Source organism: Arvicola amphibius, chromosome X (assembly GCF_903992535.2).
Source record: "Arvicola amphibius chromosome X, mArvAmp1.2, whole genome shotgun sequence".
NCBI classification, from domain to species: domain Eukaryota; kingdom Metazoa; phylum Chordata; class Mammalia; order Rodentia; family Cricetidae; genus Arvicola; species Arvicola amphibius.
The window spans coordinates 87,887,340-87,911,217 of record NC_052065.1 but is presented as its reverse complement, the minus strand read 5'-3'; the positions used below and the strand labels follow the sequence as shown (position 1 = coordinate 87,911,217).

General features: G+C 43.1%; 2 protein-coding genes across 11 annotated transcripts in view; one reads left to right on the top strand and one right to left on the bottom strand.

The window, feature by feature from the left end:
* Plp1 (proteolipid protein 1) overlaps window positions 1-23,878 on the bottom strand; it is a 103,406-nt gene that overhangs the window by 59,119 nt on the left and 20,409 nt on the right. For 9 of the 10 annotated variants that reach the window (XM_038317500.1, XM_038317503.1, XM_038317499.1 and 6 more), the window contains 2 exons: window positions 22,319-22,409; window positions 21,310-21,390 (listed from right to left, as the gene is read on the bottom strand). The gene's annotated coding sequence lies outside the window, so the exon portion shown is untranslated. The remainder of the gene's footprint in view (window positions 1-21,309; window positions 21,391-22,318; window positions 22,410-23,878) is intronic. The other variant, XM_038317505.1, reaches the window with a different exon arrangement.
* LOC119805544 (glycine receptor subunit alpha-4) lies at window positions 18-23,607 on the top strand. The gene is made up of 9 exons (XM_038317495.1): window positions 18-85; window positions 4,277-4,407; window positions 4,688-4,755; window positions 5,480-5,703; window positions 5,840-5,922; window positions 7,440-7,580; window positions 11,232-11,446; window positions 16,097-16,246; window positions 23,317-23,607. Exons 1-9 carry the CDS (start codon window positions 18-20, stop codon window positions 23,605-23,607), a joined length of 1,371 nt encoding a protein of 456 aa, XP_038173423.1.

The window sequence follows — 23,878 nt, the reverse complement described above, 5'->3', positions numbered from 1 at the left end:
CTCCAAGGTCCTGCAGAATGGCAACTCTTGTTCCTGCAACCCTCTTCCTTCTTCTCTGGACCCTGCCAGGGAAGGTCCTCCTCAGGTGAGCTCAGTGGGGCTGAGAAGGAGGTGCATGCAAACACTAACTGGGGGCTGGTGCTAACAGACGGGGTAGCTGTCACACTTTCTTCTAAGTTTGAAAAAAAAAGTCGGGAGGACATCAGGGGAGGACACACCCTCCTTAGTCAGGACCCAGGAGCTGTCCAGTACAGATGTCAGGCCGCCGTGCGGGTGGAGTTTCTTCTGTATGAATGAATAAATTGCATGAGCCTGGGTAGGGGCTAGGTAGCTGAGTCCTAAAATCTAAAATGGAGGTCGCTTGTCCTGTAACTGAACCCTATCATCTCCCTGCCAGCTAGATCCCTAAAATGACAGGAACATATGACAGATGCCTGCCAATGAGGCTGCAGGTGGCACAGGTTTGTGACAGGATCCCTGCAGGATGGAGCTGGGCTACCTGAACCTTAGCTTTCTGTGCTCTCCCTGCCCTTGTATACATGGCTGCTCACTGTCCTTTTAGAGAAACCAGGTAGCAGTCATTCCCTGGGTTTGCAAGCAAGGAATTCTTGGGGCTCCTTGTAAACGTCCCTTGACCATTTGCCCCTTCCCATTATCACAAGAGCTAGTCGAGGCTGACAGGGTACACTGGGTAGAAATGATGGTTATGGCTTGGCTGAACTGCTCTTCAAAGGAATAACTCAAAGTGGAAAGAGTGTCGGAGCACTGTTTTCCTCCTCTTCACCCAAGGGGTGGCCTGGAGCATTTCGCTTTCTGCCCCATTGCTTGTGGACAAAGTCAATGGCAGGCAGGAAGGGGTGTAAAGTGGGCAAGTATGTGTGGAAGTGAAAGCAGCTCAGAGTAGAATGGCAGCTCAGAGGAGCTGAAAGGATACAAACATGACAGACATAAAGGGGTCATGGAGTTGACCCTAGTTGAGGGGAGACTGCCTCAAGATCCACGAACAAGCGGTAGAAGCAGCATGTGTACTCAGAAACTGGAGGTCATTAGAGGAAGAGGGGCTCTAAAGAGTCCTAAGTTCAAGCCATTTACTGCACGGATGGAAGCTGAAGCCTAGAGAAGGGCAGTGACCTGCTCAAGGTTGCTCAGCCACCCAGGAGCTGAGTCAAAGTTCTCTCCTCACACCAACCAAGGGCCTTGTATGAGTTCCTGACCTGTCTAGCTCCCGCCAGTGTTTGCGAACTTTCAGGAGTGAAAAAGTGGATAGAGTGGTTTCACGAAGTAACTCTTGGTCTTGTTTCCTTAAATAAGGTGATCTCAGGAGATGGGGGACCAAAACAGGTTTGGGATGAAAGACAGAAGATTCATAGCCTACCCTAGAGTTCTAGGGCAGGGACTAGTGGAGGTGACCTGAGTGAGGCTGAGGACAGTAGAGAGGTCTGGCTGCTCTGTAGGCAGGGCCACATGGCCTCCCAGCAGGCAGGTGGCAGATGGCCAACAGGAGCAGCAACAGCAGCAGCAGCAGAACGCACCTGGCTAGTGTGGACATCCTATGGTGAAGGTGCAGACTTCTGCCTGCTCCAGCATTACTACCAACCTCCTTGGATTTCCCCAACCTGCTTAAGCCACCTGCTCTGGCTACTCCTGCCGGGGGCCAGGGTGGCCTCTGTCTCCAGGGCAAGGGATTCTTGCCTGCTTTGGGGATTCAAGGCAGAAGTCTAGAAAGTCACGGTGGGACAGGTCTTGACTGTTCCTCACTCTGGTTCTTTGATAGATCCTCCTGGGCTACTTGCCTTGTAATAGTTCTATGACCGACACATTGAGGCTTGAAGTTACTGGCTCTGGCTCTGAATTTTGGCTTTACAATTCACTAGCTGTAGGCTCCTAGAGATGTCACTTCACCTTCTGATGTAGGTGTGTCTTCTATCTATCTGATGATTTCATTGGATAATTAATAAAGAAACTGCCTGGCCCATCTGATAGACCGGCCCTTAGGTGGGTGGAGTAGACAGAACAGGAAGAAGGAAGTGAGGTAGATGGCTCAGTCAGATGCCACGCCTCTCCTGAGTTAGACAGACTGCCATGCCTCTGCTCAGGGAGAGAGTTGGGATGAAGCCAGCCGCCAGGTCAGACGTGCTGAATCTTTCCCGGTAAGATACCATTTGTGGTATTACACAGATTATTAGATATGGGTTAGTCAAGATGTGAGAAAGAGGCTGGAATTAATGGGCCAGACAGTGTTTAAAAGAATACAATTTGTGTGTTGTTATTTCGGGTGTAAAGCTAACCATGCAGGAGCCGGGTGGGATGAAAAGCAGGCCTGCCCGCAGCTCCACACTACAACCTTCCCCTTATTGGTCCCCTATATCTCCTAATCTATGTACAGTCAGACTTTCATATCCATCAGTTCCAAATCTTCAAAGATTCAAGCATCACAGATACAAAATACATAATAGTACCTCTACTGGTCTGATTTGGATTTTCCTTGTCCATATTTTCTAAACAACTATGTGTATAACATTCATGGTGCATCAGGTGTAAGAACCCAGAAATGATTTACTAGTATACAGGAAGATATTCACAGGTTATATCCAAAGACTATACTATTTTAACATCTGAAAATTTGATTACCTATAAAGGGGTTCTAGAACCAATGTCCCTTGGATATAGAGAGCCAATTGTAATAATAGATAATCAGGAAGTTATCTATTACAGGTATGAATTAACCTAGATAAGGCTTATGAGGCCTTTAATGTGGTGCCTTGGATCCTTTAATGAGTCTATCAGTCACTGACTAGAACACGGACTTATTGGGGAAAGGGAGCCACTGGCTTAAATGAGACTAGGACACAGAAAGGTAGCTGTCATCCTGCTGCTCAGTCCCATAGTGCAGCACCTGTGGCACCTTGTGGGGATGGTAGTAAGATGCATCAATAAAGTCAATAAAGTACCTGCTGTAGCCAGGAGTCTGGCCTGAGTTTAGTCATGACGTCTACCCCTGCTCGGCTTTTGCTGAGTCCCTGGTGCCTAGTCTATGTGTTGCCTAGTACACAAGTAAACGGTTATGTGAAAGGACTTTTCTGCTCCTTGAAGAAAACTTGTGTTTATATGTGTATAAGTGTTTGCACATGTGTGGGCACAAACATGTATGGGTATACAATGACATGCATGTGTACATACATGTGTAGAGGCCTGATGTTGATGCCAAATGTTTTCTTCGATCATTCTTTACCTTATATATTGAGGCAGGGTCATTTTCTGAACCCGTATCTATCTAGCCAGTTTCAGCTTGTCTACTTATCAGCTTGCCACGGGAGAGCTAGACTCCCCAGGGAAAGAATTCCAAGTGTGCTGCCATGCCCACAAGATTGTTCCCTGGGTGTTGGGGGTCTGCATGCTATTCCCTGTGCCTGTGCAACAAGCATTGTATCCATCGATCCAGCTCCTCGGCTCTCTTAAGAGGAAAACTGACCAAAGAAAGAGGCTAGATTCTACGCCAGTCCAAAACATAGTGACATTTTCCCCCAAAGCTAGCTGTGAGGTAGAGAAAGATGAGTTTACCTCAGCATGATCACTCTATTTGGAAACTCTCCCATGTTGATAGATTACTGTTTATTTATCATATGCACCTGCCTGTAGTAGCCACGACCCTATACTTAAACATAGCTTCTTGCTATGCACAAAAGAAAATAAATGGCACAAACCAAGCCTCCCCCAACCCCCACCAGAAGCTGGGTCCTAAGTCCTGCAAATCTCACAGCAAGCCCAAGCAGCTGACACCAGCTCTCGGGGAAGCTGTTTGTCCTAAAGCCCCTCCAATCCTTGGCTAGGCTACATTAGCAACACACTGATGAGATGCTATTCTTCTCTGACTGCTTTCAAAGCTCCTTCAGGAAAAGATCACTAAGTAGGTTCTTAGTCCGGTGTTTGAGTCCTAACTATGTCACTCAGAAGTTCTGAGACTTTGGGCAAGTAACTACCTTTCAAGCCTGTTTTCTCACCTGTAAAATGGAAATAACAGTCCTAATGCCATGTTATTGAGAATTAAGGGTGAAAACATACCATCTATGGGAAAGCCATTTCCCAGGACTATTGCTGGGCAGCCATATTAGCTCATAACTGTTTGTCTACTCGTTTAGTACACCAGAGACCCATTCTCTTCTGTTCCTGACTGAGGGGCAGATTCATCAAAGGGGGATGGAGATGGGAAAGCAAATTCTGTGAAAAATGTAGGAAACAACTATCCTCAAACTTCTTTTCTTCTCCTGTTCCCCAGTGTGGCTTTGGCAAAAGAGGATGTCAAATCTGGGCCCAAAGGGTCCCAGCTCATGTCCCCTTCAGATTTCTTGGATAAGCTGATGGGACGAACATCTGGATATGATGCCAGGATTAGGCCTAATTTCAAAGGTAAGAAACAGCCATCTACTAAATCTCCTCCATGCTTCCTACTTTGGGTGGCACACTGCTTAGCCAGTACTTGGTGGTCAGCCTTAAGGAAGAAGACTGGAAGTCCGAGGCTAGATCTCCGAGCCCAGAAAGAGCCTCTGCTTCCTACTGCCCTTGGGTTCAGGTAGCTGTCAGTCTTTTCTCAGCAGTGAGCTCACATGCAGCTCGGAGTGGGAGTTTTGGAACCTGGGCTCAGCTTTCTGGAATGCCCTGCCAATGGGCTGTGCTTTGCTACCCTTAGGCCCACCTGTGAATGTGACCTGCAACATCTTCATCAACAGTTTTGGCTCCGTCACTGAGACCACCATGGTAAGGGGTCTTCCCATTCCCCACTTCCATTTCAGTGTGAATGGGAGAAGCTCACCAGATAGCAGGCATTTCCTTTCTATTGCCCTCTTCCTGCTTCGTGATCACAGCTTAAGCCACAGGAGATTGGAATTGATGACTGAGAGGTTACTCTTAGTCCAGGGTTGCCCCTAACTAAATGCAAACTCGTCAAAGAACAGTTCATCAAATATGTGAAGTAACCCAATGCAGAGTGTAGGCTTTTCAATCAGAAAAACCTGAGTTCAAATTCTAATTCTGCCACCGACATGTTAAGCAAGTTGACTTCAATCTTTCCTGGTCTTTGTATCTATATGCAAACTGCAGATCATGAAACCATTCTCTATGCAAGAAAGATGAGAGGCTTAAATAAGACGATGCTTATGAGGAAAGCACTTAGAGCTGAGGAAGAAGTTCGGTGATACAGCATTTGCCTAGCATGCTCACAAACCTGGGTTCAACCTCCAGTCCTACAAAAAAAAAAGCACTTAGTTGAGAGTCTGGTATATAATAGATACTTAAATGAATGTATTTCCTTTCCCATCTTTGCCATATTTGGCCAAAGTGGGCTTTTTCCACTGGAAAATATCTACTGGCCCCAAGCTGTATCTCCAGCATTTCCTCTTCATGGCCCATCTGCTCATGTTGGTCTTACTGGACCCCTGGGAAAACCACCGCCTCTGATAGGCCCTCCTTGCCATCCTTCCAGGACTACAGGGTAAATGTCTTCTTACGGCAACAGTGGAATGACCCACGTCTGGCCTACCGAGAATATCCTGATGACTCTCTGGACCTAGACCCCTCCATGCTTGACTCTATCTGGAAGCCAGACCTCTTCTTTGCCAACGAGAAGGGGGCCAACTTCCATGAGGTGACCACAGACAACAAGTTACTACGCATCTTCAAGAATGGGAATGTGCTCTACAGCATCAGGTACACCTAGTATATAGCAAGAGGATTTTGTAGTAAGAAGCAGCAACCAGATGGAGATAGAGGAGTAGGAAGATAGTTTGTGCTATACAATATGCCAGCCCAGTAAACTGATGTACTTTTTTACTGTTCCCACCAGATTGACCCTCATTTTGTCCTGCCCAATGGACCTCAAGAACTTCCCAATGGACATCCAGACCTGCACGATGCAGCTGGAAAGCTGTAAGTGTCTCTAGTGAACAGCAAGGCAAGGCCTAGATTAACAGCTAGTCAATATTCTCCAATAATGTTTCAGACAGGAGAGGGACTTGCCCAAGCACATGCCATCAATTCTTGTCATGGATGAGACTAGAAGCCAAGGTTCCTTGACACCTAGCCCAGTATGGTTTCTGTGTTCCCACATTACTTTCTGGGCTGATCATTCCATAAAGCTGGGGAACATAATGACTCCCAGCCTTCTGAAGAAACGTGCTTGAACTGGCCATGGGCACTCTCTGAAGGGTACTTCCTCTGTTCCTATTTCCTCCTGCAGTCTCTGAAGTAACTTTACCTGACCCTCCCAGGATTAAGACACTGAAGATGCCCATATATGCCAGCTTGGGGCAAGATGGAGATACACTAGGAGCTCTGAGTCTCCATGAATACAGAGACTGATTGCGAAGAATGAGACGGCAGCTTCAGGCACACAGATAGGACAGTGTCTAGAGTGGCCAAGTCAGCCACTGTCCTCTATGCAAAGGTGTCAGCCTATACGGGCAGGCAAATGTGCAGAAAGCCAAAGGATGGCAAGGATGGGTCATCATTTACTTTCACTCTTCATCTGTCACCTGGGTGAGATAAAACTGAGATCAGGAGACATCCCTCAGAGAAGAAAACATGTTGTACTGTTTCTAGCACATGGGAACAGTGATGGAAAGAAAGTACCCCCATGGTCCACCCTCTAGAATTCATACACCATCTTTCCAGGCGGGTTCCCATCATTCCTCACAATTTTAAAACCTAGTGGAGCAGCCTTCGCTAGCCTCATTTGACAGAAGAGTAGATGTTGTGGGAATTCAGTCTGAGATGACCCATCTGAAGCCACAGAGTTACAGTAGACCTCTCTAGATACTGTAACCCTCAGTCAGTCCTTACATGTGAGAACACAGTCAGGTCTGTGACGGGAGCCTTCATGAACTGCCGGTAATCTGTGAGCAATTTGGCACGCTCAGCTATTAAGTCTCAATTTTTTTTCCAATTCAAGTCCCTGGCTAGGAGTCTGTGACCACATTCTCCCATGCATGACTAGAGGGACAGAAATAGCTCTCTCTTCCCTGAGGTGAAGTGGCAGAAGCCCTGGCTCTGAGGCTCAGCTCAGGACATGTGGTTGGTACACATGCTTACTCCTCTGGGTTTAAGAAGTGCCAGGAGGTTCCCAGCTGGGGTCCTTGACATCTTTCCAAACTTCTTGGCCTGTCTCCTAAGTCTAACATAGTAATTTCTCTCTAGGCGTTTACCAAGCTTGAAACGTACATAGTAGGGTAATCTAGGATCTTTCTGACTTGCTCATTTAGTTCAAGCCCGTGAGACAACCAAGGAAATGCCCTCTTCAGAAACATTCCCCTTTCCAAGATTTAGAGTGCCATTTCTAAACCTCAAACCTTGTTTCCCAACTACGCACCCTTGCTAACTTTAACTGCACCTCCGTCCTCAGCTAAAACATGCACTCTGAAGTTCTTTGATATCTTTGTTACTTGCAGTTGGCTACACAATGAATGACCTTGTATTTGAGTGGCTAGAAGATGCTCCTGCTGTCCAAGTGGCTGACGGGTTGACTCTTCCCCAATTTATCTTGCGGGATGAGAAGGATCTAGGTTATTGTACCAAGCACTACAACACAGGTAAGACTCAGGCAGGTCTTTACATTTATAAGGCACTAGAGGGTCTCAAAATGAGAGACAAGGGGACAAGGCAACCAGGTCCCACTAGAGGCTCAATAGAATAGAAGAGATACGATGCTACACACTTCTTATTTCACTGCGGCAGAGGCTGTCAGCATCACTTTCTTTCTTTCTTTTTTTTTTTTTTTTTTTTTTGATTTTTGAGACAGGGTTTCCCTGTAGTTTCTAGAGCCTGTCCTGGAACTAGCTCTTGTAGACCAGGCTGGCCTCGAACTCACAGAGATCCGCCTGCCTCTGCCTCCCGAGTGCTGGGATTAAAGGTGTGCGCCACCATCGCCCGGCTTCAGCATCACTTTCATAAAGAGAACACAGAAAGGCCAGAGAGATGGCTCAGCAGGTTAACTGACAACCTGAGTTTCATCCCCAGAACCCACATTGTGGAAAGAGAAAACTGACTCCCACAAGCTGTTCTCTGACAGCCACACACTTGCACATATGCATGTAGAAAACAATAAATAAATATAAAATAAATTTTAAAAAGAAAGTTATGAAGGGGGTAGAGATTGAATCAGTTGTCACACAATTACAAGATGTCAAATTTAAAATTCAAATCCAGATCCAATCCCAAACCCCATGCTTGTATCTCTCTCATATGCTGCAGAGTAAAGAGGCTGTGACAATGAGCAGCCAAAGGGTCTCATTTTTCTTAGGGCCAATTTCCTGTGAAAGCTGGGCAGTCTACATTTAGGAGGTGTCAAGAGCTGTGCACAAATAGAGAGGAACCAGGCCAGAGGGAGCAGGCAGCTGACCAGGCACACTTTCTGCAGTCACATCCACTGCCTGGCTCTCCTGAGCTAACTTCTTTTCCTGAATGTGGAGCATGGGAAGCGGAGAGGAACTGTTTTTTTTTCCCTCACTGGACAGATCAATCCTTTGGTTTTCTTAAGAGTTGCTGGCTCCTCATATCCTTTAGCAACTTAGCTGTGCGGGAGCAGGGGAGGAAGAGTTCCTTGAATTTAGAAACCACAGCTAAAACTGGTAGAAACTTAGGTGGGAGAATGGCAGTTTGTATGCAGGGGAATTGTTTTCAAGCTTTTGTACTCAATATATTCACCTGGGAGTCTTTTAAAAACACTGATTCTTATGCGCTAACTCTGAGATTCTGATCACATATACTAGAGGAAATGTCTAGAAATTTGCATGTTAACAAGTATCATGAGGCCTGTAATACAGGTAGTTTAAGAAACACTATATTTTGAGAAATGTTAGTCTAGAAGCTAATTTTTCCCTACTTATTTAATACAAGAATTCTACCCTTAGAATGTATTTTAAGAAATTACAAAATATCTCACTGGCTTTAGTCACTAAGGTTTCTCTGCCACTTTTAGTACTAACAAAAATGTGGAATTGTTCTAAATATCCACCCATACGGTAGAAGCAAATTAAATAGTGTACCTACTGGGTAAAATAGTATGGCATCATGAACATACTTTCACAGTTCTCAGATCTTCATGGGAAAGCAAAAATTACAAAAGGGATACGATATAATGCTGCATAAAAAACATGGTTATACTGTGATAAAAATAAAGCAAAAATATGTAGTTAAAAACCCTGAAAGGAAATACTACTACTAAATGTTTCTAAAGCAGTATGATACAATGTATAAAGCAAGAACTTTTCAGTAATATAAACCTGAGTTTAGATTCTAGCTTCTTTAAATACTGACTGGGTACCCTTGAGAAATTTAGTTTAATCTCTTTATGCTTTAGTAGCCTTATCTGTAATATGAGAGATAACCATTTTACCCACCCCCCAAAAGTGGTACATGATTTAAAGTATTAAAATCCAGTCACTTAGTCGTGATTTGATAAATACAAGCTTAAGAATGTTATTCCTTCTCTTACTCTTCTATATTAAATAAATGTTAATCTTATAATTAAAACCCACACTATTATTACAATAGAGAATGAAGGAAAGCATGGGAAGAGAATATGAATATATAATAAAGGCATGTCACAGGAAGAAGCCCACGGTGGGCTCAGGAATGAGTAGGAGGTCATAGAATCATATAGCATGCCAAAGCCCGAAGCAGTAACAGTTCAAATCACTGGTCTTGAGTAATCAGATAAGAGTTAAGCCTTAGTCAGAATAACATCAAAGCACAGAGTTGGTTTTCCATGTTTACATGTTCTATGTCTAAGGGTCCATCCAACCTCAGAACACAAGCATTAATGATAAATTTCATCTGTGCTGAACATATAGAGCCTTTTCCTTATCATTAGTACCTAAAAATTCAGTGTAACAATCATTGACATAGAACATACATTGTGTTATACAGTAAGTAATCTAGAGCTGAAAAGACGGCCAGAGGATAAATGAGCTGAGTTCAGTTCCCACCAGTTCCACATGGTAGAAGGAGAAAACTGACTAATAAAAGTTGTCCTCCAACTTCAACACACATGATGCACACATACACACACGAATAATTGTTTAAAATGAACAATACAGATGTAATTTAAAGTATATAGAAGGGTATGCATAATTTAAATACAAATGTGATGTCACTTGCTATAAGGGATTTGGGTATCTACAGATTTTAGTATCTGTGGGGGGGGGGTCTTGAAAGCCATCTCCCAGTGAATATTTAGAGATGGCTGTACAAATCTGCTTTTCCTCTTGTGTTATCCCAAGTCTCTAGCTTTGAGAAAAGCTGTTAATGATTGTTTTCTTAGCTTCAGAGGCGTGGGAAGCAGGATAAATTAAAGAGGGCTGGCATGCGAAAAGGAAGAACAGTGAGATATGTGCCTAGAACCAATGCATTTTTTATGGTGGAACAGAATAGTGCTTCCTTATCCTCTATGGGAACCTGCTTTCCAGTATCCAAAGCTGATCTCTGTTGCAAATCCTTTCCCATTGTATACTAGCTTGCTCTCACTTGCTTAAGACACAGGGAGTGTTTATTCCAGCTGTTACTAGAGATTCAGGGATATGAGCAAGTACAAGGAAGGATGGTGAGATACAAATGAAGTTCAAACTAGTTCTTTCATAACGATGATTTAATGATAGAAACAGCTTCTGTGCTCAGCACCTCGACTACAATATTTCATTTAACTTTTCTAACAGCCCAATGATGGAGTTGATATTGCTAATTACTCTGCTTTCCAGGCAAGGAAACTAGTTTAAAAAGCTTGGGTGGAACTTGGCATGGTGGTACAGCAGAGAATTCCAAATTTGATGTTACCCTGGGCTACATAAAAAGACCTTGTCTCAAAAACAAAAGGCATAACAATCAAAAGGCTTGGGTGAATTATTCAAGATCACATAGCTATTAAGCAAAAACCTGAGATTCAACCCCAGAGTCTGAGTCTAAAGCCCTCTTATTCTTTATCCTCTTTCTGTAATTGTTACTTGAAAGATCTTACGCTCTATGCTAAAATTCCGGGAACAAGAAGGCAATCTTTATGGCTGATTTGAGAGCCTTCATAGTACAGTATCTGGCATTACCTAGGGCCATTTTGAAAGTATCATTTATTGGCCAGCTGAGGATCCCAGAGGTTGGTTCAGCAGAGCTGCCCTATTCCTGACCCACACTCCCTCAGGCTAAGCTGCAGTCTGGGGACTCATCCTAATACTTCATTTCTTTGCTTACAGGAAAATTCACCTGCATAGAAGTGAAGTTTCACCTGGAGCGGCAGATGGGCTACTATCTGATTCAGATGTACATTCCCAGCCTACTCATTGTTATCCTGTCCTGGGTCTCCTTCTGGATCAACATGGATGCTGCCCCTGCCCGTGTAGGCCTCGGCATCACCACTGTCCTCACCATGACAACCCAGAGCTCTGGATCGAGGGCCTCTTTGCCCAAGGTGAAGAGATATGCAAGAGAGCCTGCTTGACACCAAGCCCTGATTTCCCATGCATCGCATGCTCTGCACTGAATTTATGGTTATAACTGGGGATAAGCAATAGCTGGCATCCAACATTTCCTCTTCTCCATAACGTACTATTAATAACAGCATAACAGTGTGAATGTTGCTGGCTTGGGAATGAGCAGAGTCAGTGCCTTACTTAATCTTTTTTGGGAAATACTAGCATGCTCCATATCAAAAGACCCTTCTCACATAGAAAGTCCCATTCTCACAGAGTACAGGTGAGAATGAAGATCAGAGAGGTTAGATGACTTCCTCAAGGTCAATTCTGACCAGAAACAACCAAAGAAATAGCTGCGTTTTGAACCAAATTCTGTCCTCTTTCTTTAACAAGTAAGGTACTATTACAAAGTATTCTAAATATAGTGTTTATTTTGGGGGTAGGAGAATATTTTGAGGTTGCAAATATAATAGCAATTAAAGACAGTAGACTCTGATCATCTGGGGCCTGTTAATGTTTTGACTATGCAGAAAAAAATTGTGCTGATAGGACTAAGAACAGTTCTCCCTGCAATGTGTAATCATGTAGGGAAGTTAAAGGTCACCTCAAAGTCCTTATGGTCAGCAAGGCTCAGAGCAAATCAGGAAGTGAAGTCATTTGTTTCATTCAATAAATAGTTGTTGAACACATACTACGGACCAGGTCATGGAAGAATAATAACTCTTACCTTAAATATATTCACATTCACTCTTATTCCGATTTGTTGGGAATCTGGCCCTGAGAAATGCTATCTCTCATTGGTTGCCCCAAATACAACTTTTTTATTGGAGACTTAAGTAATGTGTAATATGGATATTGATGGCATGTTTATGAAACTGCTATAGGGCATTTAAATAGAAGAACAGAGTCAGGCAGATACATTTAGGTTTAAATCCCAGCCTCATTATTTACTAATAGTATGACCTTAAAAGTATCTCTCAGTTGCCTTGCCTATAATATCAAAGTAAGAATTCTACCCCCTCCATGAGGTTATTATGAAAAATAAAGTATGATTTAATATACAAGGACAGTGTTTGGCACATAATAATTAATAAATGCTAATTGTTTTATTAATTATCAGGTGTCAGTGTTAAAAAAGAATGAGTATTGGATCTAGGAATAAAGCAGATGGTATTTCTTCTACTGATTTTTTATTTGCTAAGAAACCTTTGATTTACTCAAAGCCCCTATAGAGATAAACAGGGATCAAGTTCAGATTAGGACCAAGCGCCTGAGAAGAAGTTGTCAGGAATCCTTTCCTATATGTGTTTCCTAAATGGACTGGGGTATTAATGAGGTTCTTAGAGGCAGCCTATCTGTATTTTAATAAATAAAGCTTGCCTGAAGATTAGAGAGTAAAACAGCCAGCCACTGGCTCTTACCTCAGTCTGAAATAGTGGTCCTGCCTCCAGGAATCTCAGAATAAGACTGTGTCTGTGAGCTGTCTCCTCCAGTCTTATATTCTTCTCTAGGGCTGGGATTAAAGGCATGCACTACCCAGTTTCTATGGCAAACTAGTGTGGCTACTGGAATTAAAGTTGTGTGTCACCACTGCCTGGTCTAAGGCTGACCAGTGGGGCTGTTTTACTCTCTGATCATCAGGCAAGTTTTATTTATTAAAACACAAATGAAAAAAACACTACATCCATCTCTAGAGGAGAGCCACTGGGCCAGCCTGGGCTATGATAATTATTATAATAGCCTTATATGGGGATCACTGCATTATGAGCCCTGCCCCAATTTTTTATCTCTGTCAAGTAAGAAGATTCTTTATAACCCAGAAAGATACCGTAATTATGCCTTCTTTTGAAAAGAATTTCCTTTCTGGTTCCCCCTTGCAAGTGAGCACTATCCATCTCTGCTCCAAGGTGTCATAGCTTCCTCATGCAGAGAAATAACTTTGCTAAGAGGTTATTTGTTTACAACCGTGACTACTACTTGTCATATTTTTGTGACTTCTGAATAGCTTCATTAGCCAGTAGGCAAAATATTCAGGCGTGGACCCTAAAATGACTAGTCTTGCTAACCAGATCCATTAACCCTAAAATGACTAGTCTTGCTAACCAGATCCATGGAGTCAAAGCATCAGCAAGCCATGGAGCTCTTGCTCACCCTGAGTCTGTGCAACATTAGACAAAGGAGATGCCAGAGGCATCTGATAGCAACAACACTCCCACCCAAAACATAACTATATTATCTAGGATGAGAGCAAAAGAGATTTCTTTGAAAGGAAACTCAGCTGGGGTAGTCTTTCTCCATGGTCTCCAGAAACCATCCCTTCATTGCTTTGTGCAGCACCCTAAAGGCACCGATTTCCATCTCTTTGCCAGGTTCTTGATATCCATAGCTGCAAGAGGAAAAGCTAAATGAAAGATATGATATAAAATTACACTAGGGAGGGAAGATAAAATTCTCTATATCTTGCCTTTAGCTCATGAGACAAAGAAAGGAAAGAAGAGACAGCAAGTAGGAGCCGGCAAAGACAAACACATGGCTACATCTTCTATCCACTCATTCAAAAACTACCTATTGTGTGCCAAGCACTCAGGTATTGGGGATAGAACACTGAACACCGTAAAAATAGTTCCTGACATGGAAAAGCTCAGGCTAGTGGAAGAACTGCTTGGGTATGTGATGGATGCTAAAGAGGCTTAGGTAAGCCAGTCCATATAGGAGAAAAATACACACTAGGATGATCGTGGAAGGCCTCTCAAAAATAGGGCATCTTATGTGGAAGCTAAAGAATAAGATACCCGAATCACAGAGAGGAGAGGAGACTGGCTTCTTTAAAAACAGTGAAATATTTCACTGTTGCAGGATCATAGGTTATAAGGGGCACATTGAGGCTGAAGAGGTAGGCAGAGATCAAAGGCAGTAAGTGTGACACATCTAGATCACAAGGGTTATAGAGAACCTCCAAAGGGTCTTGGGGGGTTGTGATATGATCACAGAGATTTTTTAAAATGTATTAATGACACATTTGTTATTAATAAGCCATAAACACATAGGTGCACCTTTTATTAACAGTCTAAAGCCCTTCATGACTGTCCCTTATAACTTCCTCATTACTGATCTTCATAGAAGGTCTTTAAAAACCCTGAGATCCCAGTGGACCTGGGCAGATAGACAGTTAAACGAGATGCTGTCTTCATAGGTGGCAGAGCGAAGACAGCACCAAGGAACTCTTAATCAGAGTTAGCCAGTAACACAATACTACTCACTCTTTCTGTGGAACTGTTCAGAAATGAAAGCAGCGTTTACCAACTTTAACACCTCAGTTGGAGCAGATAGTTCTGGTGTGTGTATGCTTTAGAGGGAGAAATGGTATGCACTTTAGAATGCTTAACAGTATCCTTGTCCTCTACCCATGATGCAAAAGTAGCTAGCACCACTCTAAAATCACGTTGCCAAAATTTTTGGTAAACATTGCTAAATGCTCTTGTGGGTGGAGCAGTCTTTTCCAGTTAAGAACCACTAAGACAGGAGGTTAGGGATACAGCTTACTGGTAAAGCACTATGCATATAATGCATGAAATCATGGTTCAATCTCCACTACCACAGAAAGTTAGTAAGTAGAGAACCTACCCAATGGAACCTTTTCCTTCCCCAGGATCTGCAGCACCCTCAGTGCCGTATAATGCAGAAGCTGATAGAAAGAAGTTACTCTTCAGAAATTCTGCTCCTGACAGGAAGCTATATGGAGAGAGCTCAAAACTAAACAGGGAATCCCCCTGGTTAAGGAAGTGAAAGGATCTTAATATACTAAAGTTCTGTCCCTCCTCTTAGACCCACCTAGCTGTAACATGATCCTGGAGAGGTTGGTGGTCAACCACTCTTAAAAGCTGCCGAGGGCAGGGACGAGAGGAGCACAGCTGGAACCAGGTGGGTGCCTTGCAGTTACTGAAGGTCATGACAAAGGCTAGGTGGCACTCCCTCAGGATTCTGCCATTCTGTACAAGGTGAGAGATGGAGGCTTAGCTTACCATTGCACTCCACTCCTCAGCAGGGAGGCCTGAAAAGGCAGCAGCAAACTTCACAGGGTCAACAGAGAAAGGGAATGGAGGAGCTCCTAGTCTGCCAGTGAACCTGTACCTAGGTAACTGTCAAGGTCATTGATTTGAAAGCTCAGAATTTCCCAGTCCTAAAACTGCCTTTCTAACTAAATGATCTCTGTTAAGACCATTTCTCTCTGAGTATTAAATGTTCACACACCTCACATGGGAATTATGAACTCTCCTTAATTATCACTGTGGCAATGAGAAACTCAGCGGACACCAGAGAGCCAACAAATATGATTTTTGATGATTGCTATTCACTGCAAGGGAAGAATCAGAAGGCAAAAGAGGAATGCAGGAAGAATAAATACAGGAAGAGTAGGGAGGAAAGGCTCATAGAAACGAAGGGCGGAGGCTGCTGAGAAAGGATGAGCCCAGGCTCATTGATATGGCCTTTAGGTAGGCATACATATCATGACAGACTTATTTAAATCACAGAAGTTTCAGGATAAAACTGAACAATAACAAGCAATTGATATAGACTGGAAATCCACTGAATAGTCCATGGAACGACTCCAGAAGGGATAACCACTCTATTGATGGATATTGCAGGTATCCTATGTGAAGGCAATTGACATCTGGATGGCTGTATGTCTACTCTTTGTATTTGCTGCCCTGCTTGAGTATGCTGCCGTCAATTTTGTCTCTCGTCAGCACAAGGAATTTATGAGACTTCGTAGAAGGCAGAGACGGCAACGCATGGTGAGTACCAACAGGGAGGGTTCTACTTCCTTTCTCCTTTGAACTCCTTCCTCCTTATTACCCCTCCCACAAACCAAGTCCCAATCTAGGGCTCTAGTACTGGGCAACCAGGAATCCCAGATTCTAGTCCCAGGCTAGTGACAGTAAAATTAAATACTTGTTTGTTTTATCTATCCAATGGGACATTAACCCCTACAAGGTAGTGGAGGGATTAAGAGTATGGCATATAGTAAGCACTTAAAACATGTTAGCCAAGATTATGCTGCATGCCTTTAATCCCAGCACTTGGGAGGGAGAGGCAAGAGGATCTCTGAGTCTGGGATCAGCCTGATCTACAAAGAGAGTTCCAGGGCAGCCAGGACTACATACAAATCCTGTCTCAAAAAATAAATAAACAAAAGCATATTTGCCAGTATTAGATCCTTATTGACTTAGCACAAATGCTATTGCTTTCAGAAGTAATTGTAGGGTAAAAAGGGCCAGCCAAAACACACACCCTGACCCTGAAACCAGAGCAGTGAGAGAAACACACCCTGGCCCTGAATCCAGAGCCAAAGGGTTAAAAAGGGTCAGTGAAAAAAAAAACACACTTTGGTCCTAAAATAGGAGCCAAAGAAACATACTCTGTCCCTGACCAACTCAGCACAAAAACCAACCAATCCCTGAACATGAAATCCAACCAATATCTGAGCTTGTCCAAACTCAGGGATTGAAATCTAATTCCCACCCTGGAAAATCTTCACCCCTATGAAGCCATAAGCCCTGTGCCTGTTCAGTTTGCTGTTGCTCTTTTCCCACCCTGGCAGAGGCAGCCACCCTCCTGGATTCTTCCCTCCCAATAAATCTCTTGAATGAGGTTTGGGTGAGACCTTCTTTCACCAAAATGGAGTGGCTGGAGCAGAACGAAGTTGAGAAGAACTGTAACAACTTTGCTGGGGAAACCTTCCCTTGCCAGAGCAGAGTTATTACATTGGGCAAATCTTTTCCTGGGGCAGGACTATAAGCTGCTACACTTCAGGTGACTCTGTGGTACTCCTGGGCTCCCAAATGCCAGGATCCCTTTCCATCTGAGCTGCAATCCTCAGTTTCTGGTTGTAATAATAATAGTTGTTTCTGGTTTTCCTCACATCAAGAAGAAAGGTACTCTAAGTTGTCCTACTGGCAAGAACTCAGAGTCAGACACTAGTACCTTTCAAGAGGAGTACTGTAAGACGGTCCCCATATTTGAATTGCAAATGAAAGAACTACTTGCCTCTTCTGACTGGTGGGATGTGTGCTGATCTTCAACGGGCACTTCGGAGTTGTTAGGCTTGAGTGGTGTCCTTCCTCACTCCTGTTTGTTAGCCCCATTCCTTCTATAGCAGAGTGATCACCAAGGGGGGGGGAAGATAGAAGAGGAAGTTGTCATGACAACAGAAGCAGTTTTTCCTCAATTGCCCAGACAATAGGCACTAGGTAAGTTGTCATGACAACAGAGATGTCTGAGCTACCCAGAGAAAAGCAAGCTCCAATTACAGCAAAATCGAAAATCTTGCTCCTGGTTGCTTAATCTTTAGAAGCACAATGTCTCAAGCTTTGACTCCTTGTTTTCTGCCTAATCCAGAGGCTTCAAAACCAAAAAGCCAAGCACATGATTACTTTTGGAGGACAAAAAACAAATTAACCAAGCCTACTGTTAAAAATCTTGACTCTGGGGGGGGGGGGGGTTAGCAGATGTAGTTCAGGGGCAAAGTACTTTCCTAGCATATACATAAATCTTGAATTTGATCCATAGGGTCACACAGACACATACACACACAAATTCTGACTCTAGCCTATCTGAGACATACTAATACTTTGTCCTTCCTAACACCCAACTCCCACCTCGGTTGCTCTTAGAGCACCCCTCCCATATGACTTCTAATGATCACACAAACTGCATGATTTCACATTTCTTTCTGGGGAAAATGGCTCCTATCTCATGTATATTTTTCTGAATACCAATTCTTTGCTCTTTAGTTTATTCACGGTTCCTAAATAGTGAGCCCTCTAGTGGATGGATTTACAACTGCATCTCTTTGAATATATTCGTCCAGAGACTGGCCCATAAGACTTCTTGCCTCATTAAATCCGGTAGACTGCTTCAGTGGGTGACTCCATCATGGTCTTGATCTCTTTGCTCATATTCTCACTCCTCCCACTCTTCAACTGGACCTTGGGAGCTCAGTCCAGTGTTCTAATGCAGGTCTCTGCCTCTGTTTCCATCAGTTGCTGGATGAAGGTTCTATGGTGATATTTAAGATATTCATCAGTCTGACCACAGGGCAAGGCCAGTTTGGGCACCCTCTCCTCTATTGCTTAGGGTCTTAGCTGGGGTCTTCCTTGTGGATCTCTGGGAATTTCTCTAGAGCCAGGTTTCTTGCTAACCCCATAATGGTTCCCTCCTCAACTCCCCACTTCGACCCCACCATTATGTTCCCAATTTTGCCAGGTGATCTTGTCTATTTTGAATTTCCAGGTGGATCTATGTATGTTTTTCTTAGGGTTCACCTTGTTACTTAGCTTCTCTAGGATCATGAACTATAGGCTCACTATCCTTTGTTTACAGCTAGTATCCACTAATGAGTGAGTACATACCATCTTTATCTTTTTGGGTATGGGTTACCTCACTCAGGATGGTGTTTTCTATTCCACCCATTTGCATGCAAAATTCAAGATGTCATTGTTTTTACTGCTGAGTAGTACTCTTATAACACCAGCTGGCCTGGGAAGGAACAAGCATGGGATGGAACCAGTCCCTCTGAATGAGGTTGACAGTTGCATGACTGGGGCAGACTAAGGGGCCACTGTAATTGCCAACAGGATTTGCCTCTGCTGCTTGCGCTGGCTTTTTGGGAGGCTGTTCTCTTTGGATCGACACCTTGCTCAGCCTAGATATAGTGGAGAGGGCCTTGGACCTTCCCCAGGGCCACAGTGTGCCTTGTTCTCTCTGGGGAGTGGATGGAAGGTGGGTGGGTTGGAGTGGAGGGAATGCGAAGAGCGGAGGGAGTGGGAATTTGGGTTGGGTATTATGATGAAAAAAGTTGTTTGTTTTTTTTTAAGATGTCTTGCCTCATAGTGGGGACAGGAAAACATGTACAGAGTTAGCAGAGGGAAATAAAACAGAATTATCCCTTTTCTAAAATAATATCTTTATTATTTTAGACTATCTTGACCTATTCTTTAGTTGTGTGAAACTTGTCTGCAGGTACCAAAATCATTCATGGGAGTTTTTGATGTATTTTAACATTGCCTTCCTAGGAATGAACAGCAGGTCATCAAATAGTCGAGTCCCTTTTCTACCTAAAATGCCTGTGTTGATGTCCCAGTAACAAAGACTGCTACAGTTACCACAGAGCTACTCAGCTTGACCTCAGTCCCACCTGCTATTCTGTACCCATTCAACCAGCTACTGCCCACATTTTGTCTGCTCGTGTTTATATGCAGGTTGGCATGTGCTTAAAACGAAGTGTGCCACCGTACAGTTATTACAAAGTTACTTAGTAGTTGCTTGGTGCCTAAATAGGACATTGTGGCTTGCCTAAAAGTGGGCTGTGGCTTATTATTAATGTGAATAAAGCCTGAAACCGAAATTTGTGCCATCAATAATATCCCTTTCTTAAGTTTCCTAAAGCTAATGTGACCCCAGTGGGCTATCCAGGAATCCTGGAGGCCCTAAACTGGCTAAAGAAGTTTGACAGAGAGCTCATGTTTGTCTAGACCTTCTTTTGGGGCTTTGATGTTCCAGTAAAAGAACTAGAAACCTTCAGCCTCAGAAAACCCAATGGAAGAGGAGAGAAATACTATAATTCTCAGGAGCCCAGAGTCAAGGTCACGACAGGGTTCTTCGGGAGCCAGTCAACTGTCCATCCAGCTCTAGGGCTAGTCATTGTCTTCCTAACCTCTCCTCAACCACTTGTCTCCCCTACATAGTGGTCTTCTTCTGCAGCACTGCCGAAAATAGTGGGTGTTTTGCACACACTTTTGCTTTGTCTTCCCAGATGGTCTAAATGATTCAGAGGAAAGGATGGATTCTCACCATCCATGCAGGGTAAGCCCCTGGCTCTGAACACAGCAGCTAAAGGCAAAGGCTATCAAACTGCAGACAAAACTTCTTGCTATTATTAATACAATAATAACTTGAGAACTAGAAAAATTACAAAATAGCAGCAAATCCTCTCGGGGACTTACTTTCAGAAGCTTGTTCACCTTTCCATCTGCTATTGAGTACTCCACCCCATCTCCAATTTCTTTTTATTTATTTATTTATTATGTATACAATATTCTGTCTGTGTGTATGTCTGCAGGCCAGAAGGGGGCACCAGACGTCATTACAGATGGTTGTGAGCCACCATGTGGTTGCGGGAATTGAACTCAGGACCTTTGGAAGAGCAGGCGGTGCTCTTAACCTCTGAGCCATCTCTCTAGCCCCCCATGTCCAATTTCTTACCCTGCTTGTCTCCCTTGACATTTATCACTCCTTATCTTCATACCCCTTCTCCACTGGGCATTTATTTCCCAGGCTGGCTAGGGTCTAGCTTCCTTCTCTAGCCTCTCAGCACTCTGCTCCTAGATATGCAGAAAAATTCAATTCTATTTCAATAACCATGGAAATCGCAAAGTAATATTGAATGGCACATTGACACGACCCAACACATATATACTTACCACTCAGAATCTGTCGTAAATAGCTAATATCCAAACCCAGGCCCCTTTATCCTTGAATTTTAGGCTATTCATCTTTCCTGGGCCAGCCATAAAATATACATATTAAAATTAAAAAGAGCCAAGAGCAGCTTACTTTACTGGATATATTTTTAAGCCTAGGAAATGTTTCCAAATAATTTCCCTCAGATTTACTGGATAAAAGGAGAAAAATAGGATTTATAAAAACAGAACTAGCAGTTTGATCTTTCTCCTTTAAAAGTTTTTTCTCAATAACTCTATTCTGTAGTTGTTTCTTCTAGTTGGCGGCTTAGGTGAAGAGTGGGGTACAAGGTCCTGAACTAGATCACTACGAAGATTTTTTTAAAAACTTTACTTACCACTCTCACTTTTCAATTCCTTCTGAGATACTCTGTTTGCCTCTGGTTCTTTATCTGTATAATGGACCCAGCAAACCTCCCCTGTAGGAAGAGTGTGAAAATTAATTGTAGAATGCATGAGATGAATCAACATCTTTGATAACAAAGAGGATAAAATGGTGAGCAAAGCCTTCAGGCCGCAAAACTGTAACCGTTCCAAATTGAAGAGTAGGATAGTGAACTCACTCTGACGTACATACATACATACAACATACACACACATACAACTCTCCATGAAGACCCTGATAAATCAAGAATAGGACAGCAAAACTCTCTGATTCGCAGACTTTAATTTTTTCCTATGTTCAAAGTGCTATTCCCTTTGGAGAAGCCAAAGGCTATGGAGCCACTGTAGTGGGGCAAATAGTAATTGCATTTCCTGTCAAGTATTTCATAACTGAGTGAGAATCCTTTCTGAGCAGACTCTTTAGTTTGGGACCCTGACAAGATATGGGCATCACAAAACAAAAGGTTACTCCATACCTTATGTCCTGAAGCGCATGGCTCATTAGCCCAGTTATCCATTCAACAGATATCTACTGAGTATCTATTAGGTTCCAAGCATGGCACCTGTCACTGGGAATCCAGTAGTGAACAAGTCTATATATGAGTTAACAGATGGCAGAGGAAGGGATAGGGTTTGTTTGTGAATTGTCTGGCCTGAGTTTGTGTGCCACTGAAGCCCAGTAGCAGACTTGCCCTCCTAACAGTTCACTTTTGGGTGATGTAATAGTTAGGAGTTACTATGACCAGCCATACCAATATCTCATCTACAAAACAACTCTTCAGTTGGGTTCTGTAGCTGCAGTCCTTGTTATAAAGATCCCTCAATGTCCCTTGAATTGTGCAAAATGTTTAGCACATACATATACACACAAGTGGCAAGCCCACACAATATACATGTATCTTGTTCTTATCAATTTACAGAATTACATCAGGTAACTAGGGTGACTTACTCCTCCTGTTTTACCTTGAACTTCTCCAGTGTTAGTGATGAGAGACTACCAGTCTCTGGGGCCTCCTCAGTTCTGGGCAAACCTGAGTTGGTAGGTGAAAACATCCTAAGAAAGGAGATTTTATTTCAGGTAATCTCTTAGCTGAAGCTGTTCCTGCAGAGAATTCAATACTTTTCATTTATATAATCATCTTCTATCTGAAGGACATATTTCTCATATGGGTATTTCTTCCCTCTTCTCCCCCACACCCCATCTATTTCTTTTATCTCTTTCTGTCCCTACTTTCTGCTTCCCAGCTGTGGCACAGCTACTCAATGTTGTAAGTCAGTGGTTGTATTAATAGACTTTCTGCTGTCTACAACACACTGCTTACTACATGTATAAAACACACCTCCTCTCTGTTAATGTGTCTATCAAAAGACATGCATTCTACAGAAATGTAATGCATATTGGGTACTAAGTGTTATAGATTTACTGGTTCCCTTTTCAGATCAGCTAATTTGTAAAGAATCATCCAGCTTTCGACGAGTGATCAACTGTAACCTACTTTGTCTAGCTCATTTGGTGGTCACTTACAACTTTTAGAATTCTTAGCTTTAAGTCAAAATCACTTTTAAAAATACTATATACAAAACAATCTAATTCTAAAGCTTTTTAAATTCATCGAAGTCAATTTCATCAAGTCAAAATATCTCAGCTTCACTGTGGCTGTTGTTCTGTTTCCCTGTCAAAAATAATCTGACATTGAGATGCTGACACTTAGGTGGTTTTAGATGACTCCAAATGATGTTACACATTTTCAAAAGGTAACTAGGTACATGTCTCTAAATGAAATCATATCACTTATGCACAACATATAGCTGCTTAGCATATAATTTTGTGGTAAACAAAAAGCATATAGTGGCCAGTTTAGTAAGCCATTTGTCTGTATGACACTGGATATGAGGCATTTATGGGTGGTCTGGCTTTTACTCTGGCTTCAAATACCACCTTTTATCTCTTGCAATTATAGGAAGAAGACATCATACGAGAAAGCCGCTTCTATTTTCGTGGCTATGGCCTCGGACACTGCCTACAAGCAAGGGATGGAGGTCCAGTGGAAGGTTCCAGCATTTATAGTCCCCAACCTCCAGCTCCTCTTCAAAAGGAGGGAGAAACTATGAGGAAACTCTATGTGGACCGAGCCAAGAGAATCGACACCATCTCCAGGGCTGTCTTTCCCTTTACTTTTCTTGTCTTCAATATCTTCTATTGGGTTGTCTATAAAGTTCTAAGGTCAGAAGACATCCACCAGGCACTGTGAACAGGGTGGGGGCTATAGTATACAGCTGCTGGCTTCCTGCTTTTAGCCGGGTGGGCTTTTCCCTTCCATCAAACTCTATCGGGAGCTTCAACAGTTTCTGCTTGACTTCCCCCTCATAACTGCAATCACCAGTTCCCAAGTTATACTAGAACTGCCTAGTGCCAACGGTGGTTATACTACAAACACAGCTTATCTACTCAATCCAGATTTCCTGCTTACTCTGCATTTCTCAGTTTGTCCATGTGCCTGATGCCAGAGTGACTGTCATTGC